Source organism: Amblyomma maculatum, chromosome 2 (genome assembly GCF_055883805.1).
Source record: "Amblyomma maculatum isolate TAMU_Amacu chromosome 2, ASM5588380v1, whole genome shotgun sequence".
Taxonomy (NCBI): domain Eukaryota; kingdom Metazoa; phylum Arthropoda; class Arachnida; order Ixodida; family Ixodidae; genus Amblyomma; species Amblyomma maculatum.
The window spans coordinates 155293534-155315861 of record NC_139345.1 but is presented as its reverse complement, the minus strand read 5'-3'; the positions used below and the strand labels follow the sequence as shown (position 1 = coordinate 155315861).

The following is a 22328-nucleotide window of genomic DNA, read 5'->3' as shown; positions in this document are numbered from 1 at the left end:
CGAGATTTTTAAGCTTGCCTACCAAGCTTTTCATGAGCAGGTTTGTTATCCTATAACACATGTACGTTTATCACGGGCAAAATGAGGAATATTCTATGCGTTCGTTTTCAACGTCCTCGCAGATACATGCCGATATAACCTTTATAACCTTTTGAGTTTAAAGTGTCCCTGAGACCGTCTATGTAGAAAGGCAGTCATGTCTGTTCCTCAAATATATCAACCTTTTCTCATTTTCTCCTGAGCCTTGTAGTGGGACTCTTGTAGCACATGCGGCGGGAAGGGGCGGGACCAAATATCTTACCTTTAGGCCAACTTGCAGTACATGAAACACAGTACAATTCAGAAGCGATGCTTTCTGATTCCGAACATTTTACAAGGGATGTACAAGTCCCAGAACATATTTCGCACGAAGTCTGAGTCGAAACAAAAGAGCACCATAAATGTCCGAAAGCTAAAATACTGTCAAAAAAGAATATTTCTGAGAAATGATATCGAAGATATGCGGCATAAAGGCTTCTCTTGTCTTCACAAGGTTAGTTCTTTTTTCTGAAGATTTGGTGTGAGTATGCCATGAAGATCAAAGAAAAACGGCAAAGTTTCTTTATTCAGACCTACTTGAGCTTGCTTTATTTGTTGTGAACAAACTTATGCACTTGACTCAGTACATCTGTAATTACACCCCTTGCAAGTATCTCCATGGATAATTCTAGAGCATTTGCAATCATGGTGCTGGGTATAAAAGTAGATACGAGCGAAGAGAAGAGTCCGATGGGCGTGACTTCTACGTCGACTGGCCTTGTCATATTTATGATAAGCATTTCCAAATAAAGAGTAGCATTTCTCCTACAAGAAAAGAAAATAAGGCGTCAACAGAACGGTTAAATAAGGAAAATAGTCCGGAGATTAAGTTATTACGCATCTGCTATTTAGTGAAATGTTCCTTGTCTAGAGCTCAGTTTGTTTCATTTTCTACTTAGTTCGATTTGATTTGCCTTATAGGGTTAAAGTTTCTAGCGACTGACGATGTTCGAGATGCCGTAGTGGAGAGCTGCGGAAATTTCGACCCCGTGGTTTTTTTTTTAACATGCTATTACATTGCAGAGCACATAACCGCCTTTTTTTGCCTCCATTGAAAAACGGCCGCCGCGGCCGTGGTTCGATTTCACATCAGTGGACACAGCAGTCGAGCAGCATTTCTACTGCACCACCGCGGTGGGGTTTATTCACCACTGAAATACTGATGTTGCGAAGATGAATTTTTAAAAGAAAGCTCATACTTGCAGCCCCATTGTATATTGCGCAATACTTTCCTCAAAATAAATTTATCTCCTAAGAAATAATTAGGAGAAAAGGAAGACACAAAACTCTTATGCGCAAGCAATGTCTTGTCGGCAGCCTAAGATGAGTGTATTGAGCCCGTCACTGGAGTCATTACTCCACACGGGCTTGGTGCCCGCTGGGAGCAGGGCACAGCTTTCAGCATAATGCCACAGAGACCGGAATACTGCATTTTTGGGCGGCAGCAGTAACTTTCACTGGAGTAAAGGCGCCCAGTGACGGAATCGCAAGTGCCAAGGTACAATCTCTTTGTATTGATAAGGTACAAGTAGGAACCTTTCCTGAACGTGTTGAGGGGACATGCACTTATATATATGAGGTGACTTTCTATGTCCGATGGGAGTGTCTTTATTGCCAGCAAGCTGATAAGAGAATATATTCGTTGATTGAGGTGTGGGCACGGCAACAAAGAAAATTATTAGCTTTATTGCTACCGGCTTGTCTTTAATGTGTTCGTGATTCGTATTTCGCTGAGGATTCTGTGGTGTGATCAATCTCACAAAAGGTGAGAGGTGACCCAGTACATCTATTGGTTCCGTTATATTTTAATGCTTCAGGATTAGGCGGCTCACACGCAGCGTGTACAAAATGTGTTTGCAGAACCAGTAACTAATTAATAGCAGTAAGACAACAATAGCACAGGTAAAACTAGTCATTCTACAAATAAATATGCATTGTACCTATACTTCATCGTTTTGTTAAATTTGTGTAGCTATAATGTCAAGCATAATAGACACAAGTGTTATATCGTTGGAGGAATTAATTATGTCGAGCATAAGTACACTGGACAAACTGGTCATGTTAATTATACTTCCTTTGTTAATAGCAACCAGCGAGTAATCTTTACCTTACAACATCAAATCATGCGTCAAATAACAGCTTAGGTCAAAAATAATATTGATACGTGGCAAGAAGGTTAGTTCGAGAACGCTACGGCTGATGACTTCAGTGAATGTTCGGGTACAAGTTCGGGTAGGCGCCAACTTTCTCGTAGTACCAGCTACCGTTGCTACAGCTGCGTCTTCCTTCCGTGTCACTACTGTTGATTGTCGTCTTCTTCAACGTCCAGCGACGCAGGGCATATATATAACAATATTGTTTTAAGTAATTACAAATACTTAATATTTGTCGTTGAATAATTATTCTGAATAAAGGTTGAACAGCGATACGCAGCGTTAACTTATATTTTGTTGGAAAGCTTTTATCGAGCCCCATTGTACTATACTCATGCAGGTGTTAGTTATTATCCATTCGCTAGGTAATTCTGACTAAAAATTGAAATGTAGGGTAAAACATCTTGTAATATATCCCTGAATCACCCATACGACTATAATCTGGAATTCAACGATATGCCACACAAAACCCACGTAAAAATCAAGTTAAAGACCATCTAGCTCGGGCCCAAGAACACGTAACATTGACGAAAAAGGAACATCTATTGCTGATGCCTTCACAGCACGTATGAAGACCGAAATGCCCCGGTAAATTATTTTTAGCGATACTAATTGCTTTTCACTATGAAACCACCAAAAATGAAGTGATTGTGTGGGTACTGGGGGTATTATGCATCCAAGTGACGTCAATCTGACCCCGAGGGCACGTTGAATGGCACTGTCTCGTAGGGCGGCCTTGTGTCCTTCTGCCCCTTGATGTTGGTAGGTTCAATACAATACATGAAAAATTCTGTGAATGCGTAGTTTCACCTCGGTAGGTCAGAAGCGTAGATGATTTTCTGTACTCCAGTCATTTTGAAGCAGTCTGTCGTATGAATTTTCCTGTTTGTCCAATGGACATACAGCCCCGAGAAAAAGAATGTTATACGTAAAGTTGGTGGCGGATTCGATGTAGTATTCTTTGTTTCCTTTCACTTCATTCTCGCTTCCTGGATAGGACACTTCAAGTACTGCAGAGGCTAATGATGGCAAAGAAGATAACTTTCACTTTATATAAGTGGCATAGGTTCTTCACGTCATATGAAAGTTTTTGAATATGACGAATATCCTTTTGGCGATGTCTAGATACTGAGCTGCTGTAAATGTACTTCTTTTGCTCTTTTATCTGCTGCAAAAGATTCACCACGACACTGATGGCACACGTCGCGTGTGTAGCCAACTTTATCGAGACAGACGCTTTTATTATGTGTGGGTTGCCCAGGTTGCTACTATTGAACTTTTTTTCAGTTTCGAGTGAGAATTGTGAGACAGAATTAGACATTTTCTCATGCGTCAAATGTGCTTGTAGCATACATTGTAGCAGAACAGATCTAAAGTTCTCTGTAGATCGAATACCTGGATGCTCTTGGTCTGATCTAATGACAGGTAAATTTCAGCCCTGAGATTATTTCGCTTTCAAAAAAATTTTAATAATTGGGCAATAAGCCTGGAACACTCCAACGGAGCGTTTTATAAATGACTATTTAGTCGTCCACTACCCGAGAAGTTTGAGTAATGGCGTCTCTGTTAGATTCCTCAGGGTCCGGTCGTTCATGGTGCAAAGGAATGTAGAGCGTAGGAGCTACTTCAGTCTATTCAAACAAGAATCTTGAAAGTCGATAATCGTGACTTGTTAAGGTGCCGTTGGACACCATCACCACTGCTTGTCAATTTTGGAAAAAGAGCGATGCCCATTGCGATTCTGAGAACTCGACCCAAAATTAATAGAGGGTTTTCCTCGACGGCACCTGAGGCGGTTTCATTGTTTCCGCTACCAGCTCAGATGATGTGCCTTGTTCGAACTGGTACAGTCCCAATCAATATGAAGGTGATCGCTCGAGCCGCAACCAAGACAAGGAGAAGCGCCACATTACGTCATCACCTTTCGTGGTGAAAAGAACATCTTGTAGCCCCTCTCTCTCTTTCGCTGTTCCTGTAACGACTGACACTCCCCGCTAGCCACCGCATCAGCAAAATCGTGTTCGCAGCAGTTGTGAGTAATAGGTAAGTGATGGAGGCTAGCAAGTGGTGTCAATCAATAGAGGGTGACGTAATATTGTGTAGGAAAAATAATTAGGACCATAAGTTAATTAGGTAATTGATTAGAGCCAAAAAATGTAAAACTAAAGGCGGAAATTGTCCCATTAGCCAATGGCTTGGCGACACATTTGAATGTATCAAATACTAAAATAGTCAATTAAATCATTCAATTAAGGTGAAGTCAACAATGTGACGTCAAGCAACCGCAAGTAGAGCCGAAAAAGGGCATAGGAAGAGATTGGCGCGCAATTTGAAAGTACCAAAGACTAAAATGGGTAAACAAGAAGTGAATTAAACAACTAGAAGCAAACAGAAGCAACCAACAGGTGAATCGGTGCTTTCGCATTACTCCAATGCGTAATCTGCAGTGTTCTTTAATTTTTGTCTAGAAATCACTAGTCGGGCATATATTTAAGTTGTAGAAATTGAGTGCGTGAACAAAATATGTGAAGGCCAACATATCCCGGTTATACCAATAACAATGAAAAAGAAAGGGTATGCAATAAAGAAATGTGTTGTGAAACAACAGGAGTAGTTCTTTAAAAAGCCAAAGGGAGAGGGAAGCTGTCACAATTATGCGTTTTTCATGATAAAAATATGCTATGCAAAGGTACTGTCTCTCAGGCAGCTTTCGCTAAAGAACGTTGAAATGCATTCTGGTCACCTTATCAGCTTGCGTACAGAGGCGTCATTGTTAGCAAATATATGAGGCAACGACAGACACACAAGTATATTATGATAGGGATGAAAACAAAGAAAAAACGCTGGGGAGTTAGTCAGGGGGGTGATGCTTGTATCCCGGAAGAGCGTAGGAGTGCAAGAATGCAGCGCAATCATTATCTTCATAGTTCCAAAATCGGCCGCTATGCAGATTGAAAGGCCCACCCGTCGAAGCTCCTGCGATCACCTTCATATTGATTGCGACTGTACGCTCAAGTCTTCGTAGATGACGTTTAGAGGGATGTCATTTATAAAATTTGGCTCGTATGATCGTATTCGTTCGAACAATTATAGGTTTCAAAAATGCCGATTATCTCCCGATGCTCACTGTGAAACTCTTTGCCCAAATTAACATATGTGGGAAGACTGCAGCCAAATTGCTAAGTTGGCAGTGTAGGTGCGTTAATTTATATTTACTCAAGCGGTGTATCGCCGCAACGGCCCAAGGTGATTACCACTAGCCGTGTGGATTCATGCCTTATCCCAAATGTCGGTTGTATTCTTGAGCTGGGTGGCGAAGAGCCTTCCATAGGTTACTTAGTAGCCAACTCCCGAGTCTAGTAAGGCTGTAACTGGGAACCATAGACGGCCCCTTTACTTGCGCGTGTGCTCGCAGTGCACGTTGCGCTCGCTGTCCGATTCTAGCTTCGCATTTGCTGAGGTCGCGGCTGGGGCGTGTCAGACGGCAATCTCTTCGCGTTATCGTCTAATGAGCATTCGTATACGGTGTCGGTGTATTGCTTGCGGCCTTATCATTTATCACCGAATACTACTATTACAGGTCTTTCTAGGTAAGTCAACCTGACCTAAATATTCGCGGTTTTCAGCTCCTTTTACGGCGGCTAGCGGATCATTCTCACACAGCAACAGCCTAACAATGGCTTGTTGTCGCAAGCGTGCGATGGGCGATGAAGAAATGGACAGCTTTATGACGCGTATTTCGCTTTACATATATTATAATCGATTTCCTGTCGTAGTCGCTGGCTGAGCGTTGACCGCAGCGTTGATGACGAAGTCCGCGGAGGCCTATTTGACACATATTTGACACTGCGGAGGCGCAGTGTCAAATATGTGGACAATCTCACCGGACTACATTAACAGCGGGCTGTTGTTTTAAGTTCTGCAAGCGTTGCATCTTTGGGGCACGAGGGTTGCGTGTAGGCTTAGTTGCAAGGTGCCGCTGGGGCGGCGTTTAGGAAAGCAAAGGAGGGAACGACGACGGCCTGGTACATATTCCTAAGGAATCGAGCAGCGTAATGCGGAGGCGTAGTTCCCATTCGTTGAGGAAATGTATGCACTGGCCTTCGATGACGGAACGCCAAGTGTTTGGTATACATCTTAGAAGATGCATACCAAAAAGAAGTATGTATCGATACGAGAGACCACTCGCAGCACAGAAGAAGGCCGCACTTGATATTTCTCACGGACAACTTCGTGACTAACGCCTCGCAAATCACGGGCGGTGTCGCGTGCTAGGGCCAACTGCACTCATTGTACATGGCGGGTTTACTGCCTTCTCTGGCAGAAAGTGTCCGTTCTATGGAGGACACTTCTATTTCGAATTTAGCAAATATTTTGGGCGTTTTTTACATCCGGCCGGCGCAAAAGCCAGTCTTTGACGCCTGTCATGAATAAATCTTATTTCTGTCATGATGGGCCGCGCTCGCGAAAACTCATTTCATCTCCCGGCATAACTGCTGATGAACTGATTGGGTACTGAATATTTGAATAAGGGAGCACTGCAGCTTTTTTTCGCACGATGCTTGCGAATACAATGAAGCACTCTCTCGTGAATAGCTTTCCTTTCATGTCCTTTGAAAATACTCATGGTTTTTGTATTATACGCAATTAGCCCCATCAATTTCAAAGAAGACATTCTGGAGCTTCACTGCTTCGTCCCAGTTGTTGAAGGCTGCTACTGGTTTATCGTGATCAAATCAGACCTCTGCAATTCGATACCGAGCAGTGTTGAAAACGGAAGGCGGTTGGGGCCGCTGGATTTTACCTTTGGTCATTATCGGTGTTGAGTCTTGTTTCTGCGGTTAGATGGAGACATGCAGCACCCCATTTTGAAAGCCCTTGAAGTAGCCACCAAGCTTAGTCGTTTAGACAGCCCCCGTTCGCCCCACCTCCAACGTTTCAAGAGGGATGCTGTAACGGCTTGTGGACGAGTACAATCGTTTAAGGGAGTATCGCGATCAGATAACACGTCCCGGTGACAATGCCGCAGTAAGTAACCAAAAGGAGCACCTGCGGCACTGAAACGAACTTATTGGTTTGTTAAGCACCCGGAAAAGAAGTAAGCTACCCGGTGGCGGCGATATGATGAAGTGTGCTCGGAGAGAGTAAAATTTGGAACCTGTGTAACACTCGGCAGCACCAAGGTAAAAGTCGAACGAGTAAGATAAACCGACCAGAGTGAACTTGAGCAGCCTTAAACGGCGTGGAAACAGTGCTCGCTTGCCTGTAATCTTATGAGCTCAATCTATGAGCAGCGTGAGCTCAAAAGAAGGCCATGAACCCTCGCCTCGATGAGCCCGAGTGTGTTGCTTGATCATAAGGCTGCATGCTATTAGGGGCTAATACCAACAAAACTAGGAATAAAAATGGTTCATAGGAATGTTCTGTGGTGTATATTATTACGCGCATCATGCCACTCATATCGATACATCGGTGCCGAAAGCACGATATGAGCATTGCTATTATCTAAGCTGTTGATGAGCGCTCCTCTAAACACGAGGATCTACCTTCGCTGGAGAGCGAGGATGCAGGTCTGCATATAAGATTTATGAGTTCTGTAATGCGACAGCGTTAAAAGCCCTGTGCTCCGACAGCATGGGTCTGGTGGGGGATCATTAGCAGGTGATATGGCCCGGCAGTGGTGGGTGTCGGGTTGTGCGGCGCCAGGACACAATATGAGATGGCGTATTTGGCAGGAGCAGGCAACTTCAGTAGCTGCGAACCGTTAATTCCTCAACTGGGCTCCTTATATGCCGAGACAGACACGCAAATCCTAGGTAACAAAGGCGCGTCCATCAATTTTATTTGAAGCGTTGCTTTACTTTTATGCTTAGAAATTTTTATATGCAGTTGTAGCTTACAGGTGCTAATCAGCATGCGTGAAACAATATAGGCACAAAGTAAGCAACCAGTCAATTGTGGGCTTATATCACTTAGCACTAACATATTGAACGTCGGAGATATGTGCTGAACAAACAGAATACACGCAAATAGATTATAAATACACATAATAGGATTTTAAAAGTATGATGCTACAACATTAGTAACTCCCGTCTCACCTCGCTGAGACTCGTTCACGTACATGCACGTCATTGATCAAAAATCACTAAACTTAAACTTTTTGTCTCCATTGTCACACTAACAATAGTTAGAATACACACCTGCTGCGGTTACGGCTCTCGAATACTGTTCCCAAGGATGTGGGATCGAATCTTAGCCGCGAGGACGTTTTTCGATGGAGGCGTCGAGCAATGCTCTCGTGTTCTGTGCGTTGTCAGTGCATGCACGTTTAAGAACCCCAGGTGGTCGAAATTTCAAGAGCCCTCGACTACGACGTCTCTCGTAGCCTGTTTTACTTTGGGATGTTAAACGCCTGACACCAAACGTAACTAAACCTAATTAGCACAAATGTGTAATCTACGATATTTTGTGAGAAAACCACGATTCGTAAATGTAAAGTTCTCTTTTTCACCAAGCTGTGTGAATTTGTCTGAGGGGTGTGAGGCAGCCTGTCTAACTAAGGAGCCAAGGTTCTTGGAAGGCTCCATTCTGATCTCACCCCCTATTTCAGAGGTGAAGACCTTGTTGGCAGCTCCTACAAAATCGCTCATGGCCTGTGGTCGGCAGACGTAAAACAATCTGAAGGCCATTTATTGTACGGTGATGTTGCTGGACAAATACGCCGACAATACCTTCGCTGGTTTTCTAGCGAAACAGGGGTTCAATGTTACCGCAATAAAAGTGGTATAGTCTCGACATCAACTCACGGAAGTCGCAGCCGTCGCGTGGAATGGCTGGTGGAGGATGTGGTGAGGGCTGCTGTTTCCTGTGGACAGCAAGCCACATTGCTGGCCTTGCCCTCGACTGCTCTTGTCTTACAGGCGTGCTATCACAGACGCCGAAAACCGCAATCGGTAAGCCCCTGACACGGACGAATTATCACCAAACCAAACGCAGTGGAGAGAATGCGTTTGCCAGTGCTACTTCGAAAAAAGAAAGATAAGTTTAGTTGGCCTTTAACGAAGGGATCATGTGCGAAGGGCTGAATATTGACTGCGGTGACGTCCTCGGATGAATACCGGATTCTTTGCGGCTCAAAAGAAGAAAGTTTATGCAAGGGAAACAAATGGGATTGTAGATAATTTAAGAGTTAATAAGCGAGCGCGTTTATGTGATAAAGTGTATTTGCAGCAGATCATCGCTTTTCTGTGACGATGCTGCGTCAATTTGGAATGAATGACCGTCATGTAGAGTGGTGACGTGGCAGCGTTGGTATGGGTGTGGTTTCTGGAAAGCGGAATAGCGAAAGAAACCTACCTGCCGCAAGTCGAGATTAACGGTTTGACTAAGGTATTCCTTTCAGCACGCCTTTCATAGTCGATGTTCGCGCGTGTTACTCTTACCGGCCTAGTTGTTAATAACATCGCACCTTTCAGTCTTGACTGTGCAAACATGCATTTCCTCGTCCCTTAAAAAGGCGGCCGCTATAACAGCTGTGATCGATCGGGTGTCCTGCACTGGCAGAATAGCTTTAACCCACCGGTTAGGGGCACGCAGTGGAAATCTGGGGGTGCTACAATTCATTCAGCAATTCATCAAGGAAACTACATTGCTGAAAGATGGGCTGTCCTAATGGCGTGGATGTCTTGAGGCTTTTTACTTGAACGCCGTAATATTGTTGTCGCTTTTATCAAGAAGCCCTCAAGAAACCTGCAATGGCTTTATTACCGACTAACGCCAAACATCTTGAATGCATTTTCTCGGACCAACCAAACGCATAACAAAGAAACTAGTATCCAGAAAGAAATCTCCTCTAAGTGAAGGTTTGAATTACTAGGCAGGTTCCACGTTTCTAGAGAAAAATGCGGAACCTATGCTGTGTCTTAAGGTTCCAATGCGGTAGCGTTAAGGGCTCGCGTTTGCCGGCACCATTGCGGTACCCGATTCGTGTGCAGGTACTTGCGCAGTCTAGGCACTTCGGTGTCTAGACTGTGAGTCGTAGTAGCCGTCCTCGGCGTAGTGGGCGTAACGTTCTACCTGCTAGGCATAAAATTGAGAAATAAAGCGAGCCATAGCCTACCCCTGCTAGCAGAAGGTGGAGTGAAGTGATGAGAATCCTCTCCTGGCATCAAAGGTAGGGAAGATGGAGAGAGGGCGACAGGCAGCGGGTGGCTTGGAAGGCTGAGATACGGATTATGTTCAATGCCTAGCTTAAACCAGGCTGCGAAATTGAGCGCGAAAGTTAAGCTGTGTGCAATGAGAAAACAAGCATGCAGGGAGATTTAGTTCAGAGGCTACGTACGGTGATATGTGCGGTGGAGGCAGCGCTCAGGCCGAACTGCAACAAGCATTGCGTCAAGTCATGTACATTAATTTGCCTCGCAGCTTGGAACAAAGCACGGGACTGTCATTGCCAAATGCATGGTTGCTGCTTTAGACATTTGAAATAAATTGCATTAGGCATACTAAAGAGAGCAGGCAGTTTGAATTTGAAGGCGCAGCCACTGCACACATCATCACGGGATGTGACGAACTTCTTGCACGTCGTTTGCACCAGAGTGCGCCTTTAATAACAAAAGAAAACGTATGCCGCAATTCCTCGCGCTAAAGGGCTGTAGAAAATAACGTTTTCTTCGTTCAAAAAAACTGATAAGGTGTCTTCACGTTCATGAGTTAGAACTCCCTCATCAGGGTAAATCACGCAGCTGTAATAATTAAAAGGTAGTCGATCTTTGCTAAATATGTGTATAATAAGAGTCGTTTACTGCATAATGCGTCTACTACGTCTTCCAGTTTGGTGTTGCGAATGGTTTTCTGTTCCAGTTTGAAATCATATTTTTGCGTCCTTTTCAAACTGTTTGCTGGAACATTAGGTATATTGTCACGTGGTGTGACAATGCCGCAGGCCGCAAATGAACAGATAGGTAGGTGTAACACTAAAATGTGCATTATTAGGCTGATTTGCGCCCGCAAAAGAACTGAGCAACTGGGTGTCGGCGATAGCAGCAGGCGTGCTCGCTGATCGTCGAACAGGGAATGCCTGCTCCACTCGTCAGTGCTCAATTTAAAAGCGACGAAGAAACACCTAGATAAAACCGTTAACGGAGACTAGCATTACCCTCAACATTGTTAAAATTCAAGTACGTGGCTGGAATTCCTTCGAGATAGATATTAAACCCTCTGAAGCCACTATTTATATGACAAATGCGCGTCTCGTGACAACGAGCATGAACAGCAAATATTACAGAATTGATTCGTACGCTAGAACCAGAGTCACAAGACGCAGGCCGGTGGCTGCGGAAAAACAATAAATAAACATTTGAATGGTTAGCGGCATAACTCCTCCTTAAATAGCATCACCTCGACGCTTCTAAATAAATACACATGAGTTAACATAAACATTAGGAATTAAAAATGAATAGCCTTTAGCGCGCGTAATATGGCTTAAGGCGTACAAGCACAATTTCTGGGTGCGCGCATCGCCGCTGCGATGCTGTTGCGCGTTGGAAACGGCCCCATAGTCCAATGGTCCTACTCCGCGAAGCACCATGCACGGGCGGAAGTATTGGCGCATGCGCTTTTCACTGAGTCCGCAACGAAGAATAGGCGTCCAAACCAGAATTGATCTCCCTGATTCTGCTCTGCCTGGCCTCGAAGTAAATTATATCGACGGGTGTCGGTGCGTTGTTGGTCTTACGCAGCCGCGCGAGGCATCGGGCTTCCTCGGCACGCCGCAGGTAGGCAGCGACATAGAGGTTGTCTTCTGTCACGTTTGGCAGTATGGCATCAAGCGCTGTCGTGGGCTCCCTGCCGTGCACAAGCTAGAAGTCTCTGAGAAATAAGCGCACAGCTCAAGAAATCTGCGCAATGCTTTCTTGTCGGTAGGCGGTCGTAATACTATGATCACAGTTGCTTTCTTTGGGTATGGGCGAACACTATCCTTGCTAACTATGCGACCTATGATCCGCAGTTCGTCGTAGGCGTAGTGGCATTTCTCTGTTTTGAAGTTAGCCCTGATGACTTGGTAGCTTCTAGAGCTGTTGGAAGCCTTTTCAGGTGGTTTTCAAATCTCGAGGAGAAGACAGCGACGTCATTCAGTTATGCCAGACGAATCTGCCACTTCAAGCTCGCCGGCACAGTGTCCATTACTCGTTGAAACGTCGCTGATACAAATAATAGGCCCATTAGCACCACTGTGAATTCTGAAAACCTTTCCAGTGTGACTAATAAGGTCTCCTTAGGATCTCTTTCATCGACCTCAATTTGCCTGCAGCCGCTCTGTAGGTCCATCGATGAGAAGTGCCTTGAATAGCAGAGCCTGTCGTGTATGTCGTCGATGGGAGAAAGAGTGTGAACGTCCTTCTTCGTTATGCTCTGTGTTTTTTGATGCAGAAGAGAAGTGTTCCTCTTTTCTTATTGACCGGAAAAACTGGTGCCGCCAAGGGGCTCTTTGATTGGTGGATAACGTCGTCACGAAACATTTGATCGGCTTACTTACGGATGGCATGACGTTATGTGGCTATACGTGGTAAGCGCTTTGGCGGAGAGGTTGGGCGTGTGCTTCCGTTATCATACCATGCTTGGAAAGTTGTGTTTTTGCACATTAGGCGATGACAAGAACTCACTGTAGCTTCGTAGAAGACTGGGAATATGGTCTTTTCTCCGATAGGTTATTGCAGGGTTGGTGTCAAATGTATGCTAACCAAATTGGTCAGGTGCCTTTTAAAGGGTTAATCGGAAAAGGCGAATACATCTCGGATGTCCACCAACTAGTTAGGAAAGGCGATCGTCGTGCCCCTGTTCAGGTGCAGGTATTCTACGGCAAAGTTCGTGACCAGTACCTGAGCTTGTCAATGAGGGAAATGCATGATGCTTCTGTGATGCCAAATCCTCTATCTAGTAAAATCGGGGTTTCCTTCGACGACGTCTTCGGCGGTTTTCATGTGTACGCTACCCACGCAGACTACGACGCTTGACCGGGGAGGCATGATCAATTCTCGGTCGAAGACATTTAGAGCGACATGTTGATTCAAAGTTGTCGTAGCAAGTATGGCTTTATCCGTCGAGAGCTTGATGAGCTCGTATCGGATGTCGATGATCGTCTTTTCTTCATGTAGAAAGTGCATGCCCAAACTGATGTCACGGGAGCACTGCTACAGGACCACAGATCTGAAATGGTAAGTGCGTCCATTCACTGTTACTCTTGCGGTCCCACGTGCCGACGAAGTAATGAGGTTACCACCAGTGGTACGAGTCAGTGGGCCATTCCAAGTGGTCGTTACTTTCCTGAGCTGGGAGGCAAGCGGTCTACTGATTGCATAGTCAGCTCTGGCGTCTACTACGGCGGTGATTGAGCGACCGTCGACAGCAAATTCAAGGCCGCTTGTTCGCGTCCTCGCATTACACGTGGGCCTTGGTGTCTGATCTTAGCTTAGGTCACGGCCACGTCACACCGTTGTCACTTCGCTGGGCGGCGGTGTATGCTTGCTCTCTGGGCGCGTTGTCGTTGATGTTGTCGTCGTACGTAGCGGCGGTGTCACTTTAGAGCCTGGGCGCGTGATATTCGAGGTATTATTCATAGGTAGTGTGGTCCTAAAAACGGTGTCGCCGTCTCTCGTCGTCGTCGGCGGAGGATCTTCGTTTTTTCGCCACTCAGCAACATCAACCACTAAGGTCGCTGCTTTTAATTTCCACTACGGGGGCTAGGGGACGTTCCTTGCACACGCAACAGTGGCCCGGCGACGCAAATCGGGCATTTTACGGTGGTGGGGAGCCTGACAGACGTCTTGACAACGCATGATGTCACCTCCGGAGGAAATCGCCAATTTCTTGTGGTCGCTCACCCGGACGGAGCTTTGAAGCGTCAATGGCGAAACCACGCATGCCGATACGCCTGTAGGTAGTGACGGAAGATCTGTCCAGCCTCACTACAATGGGAGCATGGCGGTCGGTTGTTAGATGTCCTCTAGGCGTCGCATTAATCCTGGGACTTGAGAGTAGTCCGTAGACTTGGCGGGCAGGGCCCAAGTGGGGGCGCTTCAGTGGCGCTTGCTCGTGTCGAGGAGGGTTTGCTGGGTCTCGTCGGGGTCCAGCACGGCTTGCGGTAGCGGTATAGTTCATACCTTGGGGTTGGAGCACTGTATCCGTCAATGTAGGTTTCCTAAGCGTGTAGTGCACTTCTTCACGAACGACGTCAGCTAGTGTCGCTACTTGAGGTTTTTGGAAAGATAGAAGCAGTCGGCGCAGCTCTTCTCGAACGACCTCATGGATAAGGTCTGCGCTTATAGGTCGTAGAGACTTCCATAGAGCGATTCAAGTGGTCAACTGTATTGACAAATGCGGACCTCAATAGTGCTCTCGATGGATGACGCTTTTTCGAATTCGGCCCCTGTTTTCGGCGTATTCCTAGCAAGGCATGTAAAAACTGAATTCTTCACATCTCTCACTAAGAATTTAACTTTCTTCTCTGCCGTCGTGACTGAGTTGGCGCGGCAGAAGGCGCTCTTCATTTCCTCGACGTAAACGAGGACAGACTCATCTGAGAGCTAATTTCTTGAGTGGAAAAGGGCTTGCGCTCTCTATTTTCTGGTGGTACTTGCGAAAAAAAACATTAAAAAGCTCCACTTTGAATGTCTCCGAGTCCTTCAAGAAAGTTTGATTATTTTGAAACCAGATTCATGCAGGTCCTTGAAGAGCAAAGTAGACTTGCCTGAGTGTCGAAGCGTCGTGCCAGCCACTGAATGCTGCCTCGCGTTCGAAAAGGTCTGTCTACTCTTCCGCACTTTCAGTAGGAAGTCGTTGGAAGATGTGGGGCTCCTGGGGCTGCACAAACACGACAGGTGTTGTAGAATGTGCCATTGTTAATGTTGGGGCTTTCTTCCAGGGTCGAATGGGGTTCGCAGAATACCGTGTACTTGTTCGAGCCCTTGAAGTCGGTGGCTGGCTCGGTGACCTGCAGGCTAGTCCCCCAGGGTGATTAAAACGATGCTGAGGTCTTCCCATGAAGGAGTAGGCCGGGTCTCAAAAGGCAGCACCCCCACCAGATCTCGCGTGTTGGTGATAATGTCGTAGGCCACAGATGAACAGACAGGTAGGTGTAGCACTGGAGTGATTTACGCCCGCAAAAAAACTGACAAACTTGGCGTCGACGATATGAACAAACGTGCTTGCTGGTCGTCGAACAGGGAACGTCCGTCCCACTCGACAGCGGTCGATTTAACAGCGGCGAAGAAAGATGTAGATAAAACCGCGAACGGAGACTAGGACAACAGGAATATTACAGAAATACAAGCACAATTCTGGAATCCTCTGAGATAAATCTTAAATCATCTGCCGTAACATATGAAATAATAAATTCGCGTCTTGTGACAACGAGCATTAACAATCAAAGAATACAGAATTGATTTGTATGGTAGAGACAGAGTGATTAGGCCGCATGCAGGCGGCTGCCGATAAAGAACAAACATTACAATGGTTCGCGGCAACACGATATGTGGATAAGGAAATGGGGAGGCGCCCTGAGAGTGCAAAGAAGGTAATCATCCTTTTCTTGATTCTGGGTCAAGGAGTGAGGCGAACTAAAATCACTGGAACTGTGCGGTTAAATTACTCCTTATAGTTTTACAGAGCATAGCCGTGTCTGCCGAAGTGAGGGACTCTCGCCTCACCAGCGAATCCTCTTATAACCATACTTTGTTACCCGTACGAGTAAAAGTACTGGTGCACTAAAATTTTTATTTCCTCAAGATGCCCGTAGCATAGCTAATCAGTGAAGTGCAAGGTGTATTATGATTGCACTTGTGCTCGAGATCTTGAGCCGGTATTGTGATACCTCTTCAGAACGCGCTACACATTGAAGGAGATTGTCTGGCTCTGAGCCTAAATATATCTCAAAGCGAAAAGTTATTATTGTGAAAGAAGGCCAGGTCCAGACGGCAAGGTCGTGAAGGCAAGACAAGGTATGCCGTGTCAGCGTTTAATCTGCTGGCGAAAACCCAAGCGCGCGCCGGAGCCGGCGCCGCGGGACGATGATGATGGTGTGCACAAGAGGAAGAAGAAGATCATGGTATGTACAAATGAAAGAAGATCCGAGGAGGGCTCCCACAATCTGCCCGGGGGGTCGGAAGCGGCCAGCCTGGCCGCTCCTAACCAACCGATGTACCTCGGCGCACGAACGGCTTCATGCGAGATACGTGAACAATTTCAGTTCCACGGTGGCGTCGGTCGGCTGGGGGATCAACAGGTGTGATTTGGTAGTTTACTGGGGAAGTTTGATTGATGATCTTGTAGGGACCAAGATAGCGGCGCTTAAAATTATCACTAAGGTCATGGGTGCGCAGTGGGGTATAGAGCAGTACGTCGTCACCAGTACGAAAAGAGACCACGCGATGCTTCGAATCGTAGCGACTCTTGCGGTCTTGCTGGCACGCTTCTGTATTTAGGCGGGCAAGATGACGGCATCTGGCCACACGGGATAAGAACTGGGCTGGTAATGATGAGGAGTCGTCGGGCGTAGAGAAGAAGGAAGTTTCGAGGATTGTAGTGGGAGGACGGCCGAAAACGAGGAAAAATGGGGAGTAACCGGTAGTCCGCTGTACTGCAGTGTTATAGACGAATGTGACGAATGGTAGAACCGTATCCCAATTTAGATGATCCGGTGTGATGTACATCGATATCATATCTGATAGTGTGCGATAAAATCGCTCAGTCAGACTGTTAGTCTGGGGATGGTAGCTTGAGGTTGTCTTAATTGTCTTAAGGAGGGTGGATGATGCACGAAGAACTTCGGATATGACTGTCGATAAGAAGGCCGTCCCGCGGTCACTTAGAAGCGCCCGAGCAGCGCCATGACGTAATACAATTGACCGCAAAAAGAAATTAGCTACCTCTTCAGCGGAACCAGTCGGTACAGGAGCCGTCTCAGCATAGCGTGTAAGGTGGTCGACAGCTGTTTTAACATAATGGTTATCCCCATTGGAGAGAGGTTGGGGACCATATAAGTCAATGCCGACTACGTCGAATGGTGTGGCGGGACAGGGAAGGGGCTGTAGGAGGCCAGCAGGGGAAGAAGTCGGCCGCTTGCGACGTTGGCACAGGTGGCAGGAAGCAACGTATTTAGCTACGGTGTAGACAGGCCGGGTCAAAAGGATCGTCTTTTCACGCGGTCGTATGTTTTGTCAAAACCAAGGTGACCTGCAGTAGCGTAATCGTGAAAGCCGATAGAATACGTGGGCGAAGCACAAGCGGTACGACTGGGAGCCAGCGAGTTCCATCACGATAATACACGTAGCGGCGTAGTATGCCATCTTCAAGCTTGAAATTGCGAAGCTGTAGGCGAAGCCTAGCGTTGGGTGGGCTCGAAGCGCCGATAAGGCGGTCCATAATGGGCCGGCAGTAGGCATCAGCTAATTGCTGTGAGCGGAGAGCGTGCTTGTTCTCGGAGCCGTCAAAAGAAACTGCAGTGATATGCGTCGGTGGAAGCGATGGTCGGCTGTGGTCAGAGGGGGAAATGCATTGTGAAGAAAACCAGAAGGCTGATTCTGGAACCGGGCAGCGAGAAAGAGCGTCGGCATCTTGGTGTTGGCGACCCGATTTGTAAACGACATCGAAATGGTATTCTTGCAGGCGTAGAATCCAACGGCCAAGTCTGCCTGTCAAATTTTTCAGTGAAGATAACCAGCAAAGAGCATGGTGATCGGTCACAGCTGTGAAATGCCGACCATATAGGTAAGGGCGAAACGTTTGAACAGCCCATACGACGGCGAGACATTCCTGCTCGGTAATGGTGTAGTTTTTCTCAGCTGGAGTCATGGTCCAACTGGCGAAGGCAATCACTTTCTCACGCGAAGTTGCATTGCGCTGCAGAAGGACAGCGCCAAGACCGTGACCACTGGCATCAGTGTGCAGGATGGTAGGAGCGCTGTCGCTGAAGTGGCCAAGAACGGGATCTGATGTGAGGGCGTGCTTTAGGTCGTTAAAAGCAGTGTTGCACTGCTCAGTCCACACGAAAGGGCTACGAGCTTTAAGTAGTTCATGAAGTGGCGCAGCAATAGTTGCAAAATGTCTTATAAATCGCCGGAAGTAGGACGCCAGGCCGAGGAAACTGCGCAAATCTGTAGTCCGTTGCGGACGAGGAAAGTTCAAGACCGCGATTATTTTTTCAGGGCCTAGGCGAATGCCGTCGTGGCTAACCAGATGTCCCAATATTATAATTTTCTTCTCTGCAAAGTGGCACTTCTTGGTGTTGAGCTGAAGGCCCGCTGAAGCAAGACACGTGAGGACTTTATTCAGGCGCGTGAGATGGTCGGTGAAAGTTGACGAAAAGATAACAATGTCATCCAAGTAACATAATCAGGTTCTCCATTTGAGGCCACAAAGTACAGTATCGATCATTCTTTCAAATGTTGCGGGTGCGTTACAAAGGCCGAAAACTCGTAAAGGCCGTCGGGAGTTGCGAAATTGTTTTTTTTTTGTCGTCTTCGCGCATAGGTATTTGCCAATAACCTGAGCGGAGGTCCAAGGTCGAGAAATATTCGGCGCCTTGGAGAGAGTCAAGGGCGTCATCAATACGCGGCATCAAGTAGACGTCTTTGCGGGTAATTTTGTTGAGTGCGCGATAATCAACACAAAAAAGCGTACCAATCCGTCCTTTTTTTAACTAATACAACTGGGGAGGACCATGGCTTGATGATGGACGAATAATATCGCGACGGAGCATGTCATTGGCATTTTCTTCAATTACTTTTCGTTCCGAGAGAGAAACCCGATAAGGTCGTCGGCGTACAATTGAGTTACCTTCGGTAAAGATGCGGTGATGTGCAACACTAGTCCATCCCAGTGGTGGGGAAGTGGCATCAAAAATGGCTCGGTGGGCTTGAAGCACTTGCAGCAATTCTTGGCGTTGTTGCGGCATGAGGTTCGGATTGATTGTCGTCGACAGCATGGAAAGAGAGACTTGCGATGAATCACGTTGCGGAGGTAGCGGGGCAGTGAGCGGCGGGTCGCGTTGTCGTGTGGGCACCATTGGAGGCGGCGGTGTAGCCGAGGTAGAGGGTCCGGCCGGGTCGGGACTGCTGTCGGTTGACATGACGATAGTAGTTGTTAAACGGCGACCGGAACGTAGCTCCAGCGAGAGGCAGGGCACAAGGCATCAAGGAGACCGAATTTCACCGCCAGCACTTGTGAAAGAAGGCCAGGTCCAGACGCAAGGTCGTGAAGGCAAGGCAAGGTATGCCGTGTCAGCGTTTAATCTGCCGGCTAAAACCCAAGCGCGCCGGAGGCGGCGCCGCGGGACGATGATGGTGGTATGTAAAAGAGGAAGTAAAAGATCATGGTATGTACAAATGAAAGAAGATCCGAGGAGGGCTCACATTATTTATAATTTTTATTATAATTTTAAAGTAATACCTGGATGGTTTGTATCTTCGTTTTGAGATTTTTTTTGTTTCGCGTCACTTTAGTTGGCTGGAATAGCCATGGAAAAGTAGAAAGGTAGGCTTGAAAATCAATATGCAGAAGACTAAGGTAATGTTCAACAGCCTCGGGAAGGAACAGCACTTTACATTAGGTAGCGAAATACTGGAAGTAGTAGGCGAATATGTCTACTTAGGACAGGTAGTAACCGCAGATCCGGACCACGAAAAGGAAATAACAAGAAGAATACGATTGGGATGGAGCGCATTTGGCAAGCACTCGCAGATTATGACTAGCAGCTTACCGGTATCGCTCAAGAGGAAAGTATACAACAGTTGCATCTTGCCTGTACTCACCTATGGGGCTGAAACGTGGAGGCTAACCAAGAGAGTCCTACTTGAGTTGAGGACAACCCAAAGGGCTATGGAACGAAAAATAGTAGGGGTAACATTAAGAGATAGAAAGCGTGCGGAGTAGGTCAGAGAAATAACTCAAGTTACCGACATTCTAGTAGAAATTAAGAAGAAGAAATGGACATGGGCAGGACATGTAGTGCGAAGAGAGGATAACCGATGGTCGCTGAGGGTAACAAACTGGATTCCAAGGGAAGGAAAGCGTAGCAGGGGGCGGCAGAAAGTTAGGTGGGCGGATGAGATTAAGAAGTTCGCAGGGGTCAAGTGGATGGAGCTAGCACAGAACCGGGTTAAGTGGAGAAATATGGGAGAGGCCTTCGCCCTGCAGTGGGTATAATCAGGCTGATGATGATGATGATGAATAGCCATGCGAGCTTTAAGGCTAATATCATGTGCCCGGCTCTCCATTGTAAAGCTCTGGCGAGTAGACACTACTGAGGCGCGTAGCGAACAGCGAATAAGGGGCCCCAAGTTTGTGTCCTCTATAATAAAGCTCTCCTAGGGACTGTTGGCTTACTTTGCGTGTGTTTCGCAAAGATCGTTTCACTTCCTTTCTGTGCATGCGCGGTAAAAAACATTTACTGGTAGCTGCATGTGGTGTTCCCAAAGCTCGAAATGATTGCCGTGTGTTACTTGACTGAAAAGATATGGTGACGCATGTGCAAGGTATCATCACTGCGAAAAGAAGGGTAGAATCTAATATGAATGGAGGATTGCTAGCTTATGCTGGTTATCACACAGAACGAAGTAATCCCGTGCAGAAACGTAACTATTTAGAGAATCGGTTTCAGCCGTGATTTAGTGTGCTGTCGTGTATAGCTGTATCTGTTAAAAGCATCCAATTTATTCCAATGCGATTGTTTGAGCTTTCGAAAACTTGAAAGCAAAACCATAATTTGACAATTCTTTTTAACCTTCTGCACCTTTTATTCACATTCTATGATAACCAAATCTCTCTGTACAGAATTCACATACCGCAACACTATTTTCCCCATCCACTTCATGACGGGGCTGATAACAAATGCCCTTTGATCTGTTCTAGCCTCTTGTACTGTGACTTACTTTCCCGGTCGTTCTCGACCATGCCTATGGCCTGGTTCTTTCTGACCCATAGCGAGGTGGAATGAAACTGAGCCCCTCCGATGACGTATACAAGGTAGGCCAGCGCACTGGAAGTGTGCTGCCTCCGTTTTCTAACATTGTACGGGTGCTGCCGCTTACACCTCACCCCAGCGCTGATATCCTCCCCGTTGATATTTCCGCTGTTGGTCTTCCCTCAGCGAACTCTGGTGCCGCTGCTGACGTTTCTCATAACCCTCCGACACCGCTCTGTGACTTTTTCTCAGAACCCTCCTCTGGCGCTGCTGTCGATGATGATGATGATGACCTCAGACAAAATGCCACATACCCACGGCGGGGGATTGGCCAGGGCGGATTGTTGATTGTAAATATATATGGTCAAGGACTGGAGTATTGAGATAAATATGGGTGTTTAACTAGAATTTGGAAAAAAACACATAAAAAAAGTAATGAATTCATACCTAGCATAGGAATCTACCGATTGAAATTATGTAATCATAAATAGAATCGCCCAGAGGTCTTAAGGCATATACCTTGACGCTTGCCCCGAAGGAGAGGAGAACTGGAGTGGTTAGTGGAAGGCCTAATCTCGAAATGGGAATTGCGAAGTAAATTTTGCGGAGAGATGCGAACTTCCGCCAAAAGAGGAAAGAGTGATCTATGGATTTCATTTCTTTGCAAGTCTCACAGAGGTTAGTAGCGGATAGGTCCGAATGATATATATAGAGATTTAGTTTCGGTAATCTGCAGTGAAAGAGGGCCATAGACACTTCACGTCGCCTTGAAACACACATGCGGCCACGCCAAGACCATCTGAGGTGTTAGTAATCTGATGCAGAAAGGAGAGGCTCTTGACTGAGGTGATGGAGACGTTGAAAATTTCGAAATCGTGCTTAAGTAAATGGTGTATGTATGCACGGAACAACAGGTCCACCAAGAGCGGATTTAGCTAAAGAATCTACCCTTTCATTATATGTAATACCACAGCGGCCAGGGACCCAGTGAAAACGCAAATTTAGTGTGACGAGGCAAAAAAAAAATTAAGGGAATGTCAAAGCAGAGTGTCCTTCAAATTTTCGAGCTATGAAAGCACGGATAGGCTGTCAGAAAGAAATATTACAAGGAATTTTAGTCAAGGTCAACTCAATGGCCA

General features: G+C 46.4%; 1 protein-coding gene across 1 annotated transcript in view; it reads right to left on the bottom strand.

Moving 5' to 3' along the window:
• Positions 1-626: 626 nt before the first annotated feature.
• Positions 627-22328, bottom strand: part of LOC146200221 (uncharacterized) — a 49898-nt gene continuing 28196 nt past the window's right edge. Inside the window, exon 5 of the mRNA XM_084592300.1 lies at positions 627-843. Within this exon, the coding sequence (XP_084448426.1) occupies positions 627-843 (217 nt within the window). The remainder of the gene's footprint in view (positions 844-22328) is intronic.